General features: G+C 34.8%; 1 protein-coding gene across 1 annotated transcript; it reads left to right on the top strand.

Moving 5' to 3' along the window:
* Window positions 1-3,810: 3,810 nt before the first annotated feature.
* Window positions 3,811-9,584, top strand: LOC125840891 (ferredoxin--NADP reductase, root-type isozyme, chloroplastic-like). Its single transcript, XM_049519867.1, has 5 exons — window positions 3,811-4,064; window positions 4,180-4,236; window positions 7,067-7,393; window positions 7,922-8,141; window positions 8,924-9,584. Exons 1-5 carry the CDS (start codon window positions 4,041-4,043, stop codon window positions 9,418-9,420), a joined length of 1,125 nt encoding a protein of 374 aa, XP_049375824.1. The 5' UTR covers window positions 3,811-4,040; the 3' UTR covers window positions 9,421-9,584.
* Window positions 9,585-10,097: the final 513 nt, after the last annotated feature.

Below are 10,097 nucleotides of genomic sequence, written 5' to 3'. Positions count from 1 at the left end.
TTAAAGACTCCAGTGCTGAGATCTATCCCTTCAATCAGTTCCAATCATGAATGAGTTTCCAAAAATCTTTCTTGATGATCTTAGTCCCCCCTTCCAAATATGAAAATAGACTTTAGAATAAACGTTCTTCTTGATACTCGACTTATTTCATTCTTGTATATAAAATGGCTCCAGACAAGTTTAAAAAGTTAAAAAAAGCAGTTAAGAGATATTTTTATAAGGGTTTCATTAGACCAAGTGTCTCACCTTGGGGTGCGACCTTGGGGTGCTCCAGTCTTTTTCCTGTTAAAAATGGTTCCATTAGAATGTGAATAATTGTCACCAGTTGAACAAAGTCACCATAAATGATAAGTATCGCATTCTGAGAACTCTTGACTTGTTCAACCAGCTTCAGGGTGTCACTTGTTTTTAAAATAGACTTCAAATTCAGCTATCATCCGTTGGAAGTTAGAGTATGTGATATCCCTAAGACTGCTTTTAGGACCTGTTATGGTCACTTCAAATTTCTTGTCATGTCCTTCGATTTGACTAATGCTACTACAACGTCTATAGATTTAACAGATAGAGTATTTAAACCATACTTACACATATTTCTTATTGCGTTTATCAATAACATCTTAATCTACTCCAGATGTGAGGAGAATCATGCTAGTCACCTCAAAATAGTTCTTCAGACTCTTAAAGATAAGGAGTTACTCGCCAAGTTTTTCAAGTGTAAATTTTGGTTAAAGTTCGTGGCATTCCTAGGCGACATAATGTCCAGCGAAGGTATTCACGTTGACTCTCAGAAAATAGAAGCAGTAAAAAATTGGCCCAGACCCACAAACTCGACTAATATTAGAATTTTTTGGGGTTTGACTGACTATTATAAAACGTTCGTAGAATAATTTTCATCTATTGCTGCTTCTTTGACTAAGTTAACCTAGAAAAATGTTAAAATTTAGTGGTACGAGGCTTGAAATAAAAGTTATCACGAATTGAAAACTCTAAGGCTAACTTCTTTTTTTAAAAAAATTGTCATATATTTTTGATATATTTATTTTTGTCATCAAACTTTAGGCGCATATTTTCTCTTGAACTGTTAAGTGTCATGTCACAACGCTTATGATGTCTATGTGACGCCTACATGAATATATTTTTATCGCAATTAAAATTTACTTCTAAATTAATTATTCTACACACCCATTATTATATTCAATTCGTTTAACTTATTAAACCTAAACTCTTAATATCATTTTTCATCTCACTTTATTGGCTTCATACGTGATTGGAACAAGAACAAGTGCTTCTCGATTTATTCTAACTTTCATTTTCATATGACTTTTTGCAGAATAAGATAATTTCGCTGCACATTTCTCTCTAGCATTCACTATGACGATTCTATAAGGGCATGACATTGACTCCTATAAGTAATCTCTTTCAAGGCCTAAAACTAAAATTTGCGCAAACTTCTCCACCTTTTCTGCATATGTTGAGTTTGTTGCCTCCATTACAACCACATTACACAAAAGCAAAGACACTAGAAGTTGATGCTGCTTTTGAACAACAGACAAAAATACTAGCTTAATTAAATAAATATGCAAAAAAACATTATTTTCCTAGTGAATACCCACATAAAAGATTCAAGATTTCTGGTAACATTACAATTGCTGGACAAAAAACATATTCTACTTATTTATTTCTTTTTTAGGTTTAAATGGTGAGTTTAATATTGAGTGGGTAGGAAAATTAAATTGAGACCAAATTTTAATTGGAATGAAATTATATCTACGTAGGTGTCACATCAATGCCGCATAGTATAATAAGAGTGGTGACATGAGGCTTAAGCCTCATTTGTTTGCACTTAATGAAAGTTTGAATCTTAATCATTCAGATTCAGCTCATTAAGTCTATTTGTTTTTTTTTTTTAAAAAAAAAAAGAAACTTCTTAATGGGTCTTAATGAGTTTGAATGAGTCAGATTCATAACATAATCTTAATACCATTCAGACTCTATTAAAATAATAAGCGTTCTTTCATTAAAAAAATATATCTTCTTCCTTGCTTCTCTTCTGGGCAAGTTTCAAGTTTCTTCCTCTTCTTTTTCAACCAAATATCATTTTTTTTCTTTTGAATAAGTAAAATTTCATAATCTTTTACAAGTATTTATCTGATATTTTTAACATATACAATATTCTTGGGTGAATTGATATTTATGCAGAACTCTTCTTTTTACAATTCATTTGTTGTCAAAAATTCTTTGGAAGAAGTTATCATTGTTTCTTGAGAAAAAAATGTATGAGAAAATAAATAAATCGGTTTTTTCTAGGGTGGGTTATAATCTTATTCTTGAAACGGAAAAGGGTCAAAATTACCCTCGAACTATTCGAAACAGCTCATATATACTCTTTAGTTATGTTTGAGATCAAAATGATCCTTGACACTATGTTTTGGACCACAAATACCCTTAAAATGTTATCTTTGCGATATGTGCTGACATGATAGTCCACCTAGGCAGTCCAACATGGCAAAATCCCTTCCTCTCAATTATATTGTTCTTCCTTGTTCATCTCTATCACAAAATTTATTTTAATTTTTTTAATCAAAATAGTTCTTTCATTGTTCTTGTTTGAGTTATTGTTCGGACTTTGAAATTCCAATTTCGAAGTGAGCTGAAGTTCGTTTGAGATAGTAGTTGTGTGTTGAATGATTGAGTTCATTGTTTGGGTTTTGATGTCATCGAATCTGCGGCTCAAAATTTAATTCTCAAGGTTGAAAGACGTTGAAAAACTCTTAAAGTCATTCTTTTTGTGAAACTCGAAAATAGCTACTAATTTGAAAGCTTGTTGGTGAGAAATTTCTAACTTTTGTTGGATTTTTGAAATGCAAAAATTTGAAGAGATTTAATTTAATGTTACTAAAAATTGCTTGGATATTGCAATTGAAGCTGGAAATTGACATTTAACAACTGATTTCTTAGTTTGAAGATTGATATTTGAAGATTTGAGTTGAAATTTCAAAAAAATATATAAAAGAGTTCTAAAAAGCTTGAAAATCTAAAAATCGATTTTGTGAATCTATGACCCCAAAATTCAAACAATGAACTCGATCCTTCAACACGCAATTACAACTTCAAAAAAACTTCAGCACACTTTGAAATTGGAGTTCCAAAGTCCGAACAACAACTCAAAAGAGAACAATGGAAGAATTATATTTGATTTTCTTTTTGTGATAGGGATAAACAAGGAAAAACAACATTATTGAGAGGAAGGTATTTTTGCCATGTTGGACTGCCATGTCAGTTCTGATTGCAAAGATAACGTTTTAAGGGTATTTGTGGTCCAAAACATAGACATCAAGGGTAATTTTGATCTCAAACATAATTAAATGGTATATATAAGCTATTTCAAATAGTTTAAGGGTAATTTTGACCCTTTTCCATTTTTGAAATAAATTTTGGAAGAAATTATCTTGGGTTTGGATTATAACTTTTATTGATATAGTGCTTCATTCCTTTTCTTTTTTTTTAAAATAGAAAATTATGCATATTCAAATATTGAAAACAAATAATCTTAATGATTCAGTGTTCCCTAGAAACTGCATCTTAATATTCAGATGTGCATTTGACATCTAATCTTAATGTACATCTTAATATTCAGATTCAAACGTATTAAATAAGGATTTAACAATTTAAGAATAAATATGTGTCTAAAGTTAGATGATAAAAAAAAATATTAAAAACAAATGATAAAAGATAAATATAACTTCTTTTTTTATGAGAATATAAGGACAAATATGATAATTTTTCCTATTGAAACTTTTGAAAAGAAGAAAATAATATAATACTAGTGTTTAGTTAAAGAGCAGAAGAGCTCACAAAATTGAAATGGATCTCTGAAAAGCCATCAATCTTGTCCTTTGCACAACTCCAAAGGATCACATACCTATTGGCCTTGCCAACTTCTCCATTGGAAAACCCCCAATATATAAACCCTTCTCCATCTTTCTCCTTTCAGAGTTTTTCTCCCTACACACAAATTGATAGAATTATTTCATCTGATCATGGCTCATTCAGCTATCTCTCAGGTAACTACTACACTAATACTTCAAAAAGATTCCATTTTTATCTACCTTTGTTGACTTCAAATTCTGGATCCCTCCTGTGTTACTTGTTAGCTCATGGGTATGTATATGAATGCAGGTGTCAGTTGCTGTTCCTCTCCAAACGGATTCCTCTTTCCGAAGATCTACGTTTAAGGTTTCTTGAATATCTTTAGTCATTGCTAGTATTACTTTCTATTTCCTAACACATCAACTCACTCAGGAAAAAAAAGGGGTTTGATTTGTTTTTTTCTCAACAAAAAGAGATATTTTTTTTTACCAGTCACTGTCATAGCTTGTGTTATTTGAGTTTGATATGTCCCAAAACTGTTCAGATACTTGATGGACAATTGTATGATGTTGGACTTAAGGTATCTGACATGTTGAGTGGTCCAATTGGTGACTGTGACAGTCAATGTGCCTTCCCCCTTTTTTCCCTTTTCTGTGATGCAAAATGCAATTGATCTTGATTAAAATTGGTTTTCTGCTATGTGCTAAATTTTGAAAGATTTAATGAAATGATAATTTGAAACAACTTGTGTGTCTTGTACATTCAGGCTTGCTCAATCATCTCTTAACCAATGTTGCTATGTCTTCATGCTTGTCTAGATCACAAGACACAATATTAATGGTTCTCTCTTCCCAAAGATCTAAATTAATCACAACTGATATGCTTCATTTTGATCCCCATGCTCCTAGAATGCTAACCTTTTCTATCCTGTAATGGGTAATTGAGAATTTCATTACTAATTGCTTTGGTATCTGAGCCTTGCTTTCTTACCCATTCCTCTTGAATCGAAGTCTGATAGTATGAAGAAGGCTTAACACATAGTTTGCTCTCCCACAATTTGTAATGAAATCCCTTTGACACACCTCTAATTCTTGGAAAAAGCTTTACCCACTAAACCTTTCCTAAATTATGTTCAATGCACACCATTTTAGCTACATGGCACTTGCAAGTTCTACACACAAAAGAAGCGAGTAAATGCAAATTTCTTTTGTCAGAAGCTTTACATGGATGCTACGTGTCCGACTTTTAAAAATATTCATTTATTTTGAGTCCTTTTCATTTTCTAAAATTGTTTTACACTTGTTATGTGTAAAAGTTAAATTTCTCTGCCTCACTCACTGCCTGAACAACCATTTCTACTCTCCCAAATGACCTTCTTCTTGAATATCTCTCACAGGTAACTCATTCTTCACTTCCTTCTTTACCTTTGTTTTGCTGTCGTTGGGGGACTTCTTAATTCCTCAACATTTCTCCCTCATCCTCATTGCACACAAGTTGAGCATCTTGACTTGGTGAAAAGATGCTTCAAAACCGGACAAGAGTATTTTTTTTAAAATACCGCTATTGATCCCAAATTTATCTCAATGGTGTAAAAAATCAGAGTGCTTTTTGTCAATGTAAATGCTTGATCTAATTAATGAGAAACTAGACCTACTAAAAAGATGAGCGAGGGACTAATCCAAACACTTTGCTAGAAAAGACTGAATATGACTTGTTTGAATTCTGCAAAGCTTGGGAAGAGAAATGAAGCTGGAAAAGGTGTCCAAGACAAGGGTTTCTTTTTCCAAGGAAAAAGTACGCTAGGAAGGTTGTGGGTGCGAAAACCTACATTGGCCAGCGGTTGTGCAACTGCTGCAGCAGTAGAGGAGTATGATCCGACGAGAAACACATGGCGCATGAAAAATATGTTCTATGTGCATCTGTCATGGGGTGAAATTGGTGTGAAAACTTCATTTGTATCTGTTAATGGCGTTAACAAGAATCAGCCATGGGTTTTACTAGTGGGTTTGTAGATTTAGAAAGGTTGTCGTATTTTGGGTTTTGCTTCTTGGGAATTGAAGGTGGATAGAAGAGGAGATGAAAAAGTTGTTGAAGAGAGACTGAAAGTTACAGTAATATTTTCCCCTTGGATTCTTGCATTGAAGGACTCTAACTTTAAGTATTTTCTTGAGTTATGACATGTGTCATGGCAACAATTGGTGCTTGACATACACTTGTGGGGGGAAATATGATCAAACACTGAAGAGGTGTGTAAAAGCTATGGTTGGGAAAAGGATTGGTGCGTAAAGCTTTTCCCGGTGTGTGTCAAAGGGATTTTGTACAAACGCGAGTGGGGGGTGGGAGGATATGTATTTAAACAAATGAAGAATATTATGATTCGCGTTTCGGCATCCATTAGTGATTTCCAAGGGAGTAACCTGATTGCTACATATTCACTCAATTCTTTTATGAATATCAGCTTGTGTATATCCTTATTCCTGAAAAATGCAGATGTCATGTGTTCCATAACTTTTGGCCCATCTCTAAGCTGTTAGTCAAGAATCACTAGAGAAAATATCCTAAAGTTTCTGTCTTTATAAGTAACTCATACATTGTTCGTCTGCTTTGTGGTCTTGAATCATTTAGATGTTTCCAAGTAAGCACATTTGTTTTTCATTTCTTGGTCCTTTTGTTGCTAACATGTGTAGTGGTATATGTATCAGCATGAAAACATCCTTTACCGGTGGCATACTGTTTTTAGATTCTCCTTGCTTAATTCTAGTGCATAAATCTTTGTTCTAAAATCATGTTTTCCATTTTCATCAGTAAAATAATTATTTGACGGACAATGCAATATGCGCCAAGGTGAGTCATAGAAGTACATGGGCAGCAAGTATTACAATAAAAGGAACAAAACTAGAGAGATGAACTAAACAGTAAAATGAATAAAGAACAAAATTCACGTGAGTCGAAGGACATTAGGAACTCTGATAATGTACTTAATGAGGAAAGAAAAATAAAGTAGGATGTGATAGGCTGATAGCTACTTACATCGGTTGATATGTGCACATTTAGTTGAATATGTGTTTCCTGATCTATGCAATCACATGTTTTGTCTGTTTCATGACTGTTTGATAGTGATTTGACTAGACTAAAGAATACTATATATTAGTTAATGTTTTCTTATCCCCAATTGATATGCATTTCATTGTTACAGGCTACAAGCTTAACATTCAGTGATAAATCATGCATCTCTATGCCATCTATCGATCTAAAAGCGACTCGATCCAGAAGCCAATACGTTGTTTGCATGTCAGTGCAACATGCTAGCAAAGCCAAGGTTTCAGTTTCACCTTTATCACTTGAAGATGCAAAAGAACCACCCTTGAATATCTACAAGCCCAAGGAACCATACACAGCGACAATTGTCTCAGTTGAAAGAATTGTAGGCCCAAAAGCTCCCGGGGAGACTTGTCATATTGTCATTGATCATGATGGCAACCTTCCTTACTGGGAAGGACAAAGTTATGGTGTCGTTCCTCCTGTAAGTTCTGGCTCCATTTTCCCTATTATTTTTATTGCATTGAAAAGCTTTCTTGTTTTTGCCTGAATATATAGGACCAGTTATATAACATTTTGAATTAAATCTGTGTCCTATTTGCTTTAAACACATCTCCATTTGGTGTACTCAGTTTGAAGGACAACCATGTTCATTGCTGTTACTAATAGGACATTTACCATGAATATTCACTTGTTACTTTTACTACTTTGCACTTTTGACATCACAATAGACGGAAGGGCCCCCAAAAATGTACATCCAATCTTTGCCCTGGCATGCTTGTATGTTAGATTCTGTGTTTCAGATGTTTTGGTCATTGATACTATTGGTGTCCAACTATATTTGACCTGAACCTTTTGTAGTTTGCCCCCCCCCCCTTTTGCGATGCAAAAGTTATAAAAAAGTGATATCATGATGCTTTTATCCTTCTTTTTTATACCAAGCCTCAGTATGAGCTTCGTATAATTTTAACACCCACCATTCTTTCAGAGTCTCACTTTTAACTTCTTTCAGGGTGAAAACCCTAAGAAACCAGGGAGTCCCCACAATGTTCGTCTATATTCAATTGCATCCACCAGATATGGGGACTCTTTTGATGGGAAAACGGCCAGCTTGTGTGTCAGACGAGCTGTCTACTATGATCCTGAGACAGGAAAGGAAGACCCATCCAAAAATGGTGTTTGCAGTAACTTCCTATGCAATGCGAAGCCTGGTGACAAAGTGAAGATCACAGGTGAAATCCAAATAGTCCTTTTACAGATGTTATTCAAAGAAGACTTTGCATGCCAACACTACTCGTCTTCCATACATTGCATTCTCAATTTGTCATCTCTGATCACATCATTTGCATTTTGGCTTAATGAGTAGGTTTTTCCAACATTTCAATAGAGGGACAAAGAAATGATCTTTGAGGCAGCATACTGTTAAAAGTGGTCTTGTCAGCAGGAAATTATATTGTCCAGTTGACCATATAGGCTGTACAGCATAACAGATTGAAGATATTTGCCTTTTCCTTGTGTGCTTCAAATTGCCGGCTGATATGCATACTTTTTCTCCTGAGAGTGCATCAGTGCTTTGTCTGTCACTATCTCTAGAATCTTTTACCTTGACTATCTGATCATATGATGAATCGTTAAATGCCTATTTTGTACAACTAATTAATGATTTCCTTAATATTAGCCTTCCGTTAGTCTGTTGTATGCCCCTTCTAGATTTGGATTTGGCGTTACTAACCCCCCTTTTAGTTACAAACTTCCCAGTAAAGAACTTCTATACTCCATGGTCTTCCGTCTTCCTACACTGTCACCTTTTTCCGCTAAATTCCAACTACGCGTTTCTAATTTCTAAATAAGATACCCTGCTGAGCATTAAGTGTGGTGATGCTTTGCAATTAAACAGGATATTTCATGTGGCTCTTAGATTCTTATAATTTGTTGGTGGGTTGCATATTTATTGGTGAAACACTCCGAGATTCAATTTTCTTCTTCATTGATCGCCCTTTGGATGTTTTCACAGGTCCTTCTGGTAAGATAATGCTTCTACCTGAAAATAATCCTAATGCCACACACATCATGATTGGAACTGGAACTGGTGTGGCTCCCTTCAGAGGCTACCTTCGTCGTATGTTCATGGAGTCAGTTCCAATGAAGTTTAATGGCCTTGCTTGGCTTTTCCTTGGGGTTGCAAACACTGACAGCCTTCTATACGACGATGAGTTCACCAAGTATCTCAATGACTACCCAGGCAATTTCAGATATGACCGTGCTCTTAGCCGAGAACAAAAGAACAATAAAGGGGGGAAGATGTATGTTCAGGATAAAATTGAGGAATACAGCGATGAGATCTTCAAACTTCTGGATGAAGGGGCCCACATCTATTTCTGCGGGTTGAAGGGTATGATGCCTGGCATCCAGGATACCCTGAAGAGAGTTGCTGAAGAGAGAGGTGAGAGCTGGGAGCAGAAGCTTTCACAACTCAAAAAGAACAAGCAATGGCATGTTGAAGTCTACTAAATAGGAAATGTTAATTGTTGCATTTGTTTGTGATTGTTGATTGTTGTCAACTGAACTTAGCAAGCAGTTTAGATGACACATTGTATTGCTAGTTGACATACAAATTGTTCATGTTGCATGGGAAATGAAATAATAACTGTTGCTGCTTGAGGCAGTTTACCTTGCATCGTCTGTATTGGGTTTTGATGGCGTTTTCGTCGGGAGAGCTGCTCTATTGCACTTTGAAATTGGTATGAGTTGCATGTTTTCTTCCAATGTGGTGTTGATAGTTGAAATGTTACTGGCTTATGTTATCCTCAGAAATGTGGATATGCATTTGGAAAAAGTTGAAATGTGAAGTTTTGAGGTACCCGATTCTAGTTAACTTCGGACATATTAGGGGTGTGTTTGGTATGAAGGAAAATATTTTCCTGGAAAACAAGTTGATTTTTGACTTATTTTCTCATGTTTGGTTGGTGAGTAGAAAATATTTTCCGGAAAAGATTTTTAGTGTTTGATTTATGAATGAAAAATATTTTTGAGAAATATTTTTTATTTTTACTAGAGTAGAAAATAATTTTTGAAATTGAAAATAGTTTTTAAAAACAAACTTGAATTTTTTTTTGGGGGTGGGGGGTGGGGGATGGTAGGGGGTGGTGAAGGGGGGCGGGGGTCGAGGGTAGGGGTAAAAATTTGAA

This window comes from Solanum verrucosum, unplaced genomic scaffold (genome assembly GCF_900185275.1).
Source record: "Solanum verrucosum unplaced genomic scaffold, falcon-dt-bn FXZP01000194.1, whole genome shotgun sequence".
NCBI classification, from domain to species: domain Eukaryota; kingdom Viridiplantae; phylum Streptophyta; class Magnoliopsida; order Solanales; family Solanaceae; genus Solanum; species Solanum verrucosum.
This window is presented reverse-complemented; position numbering and strand designations above follow the sequence as displayed.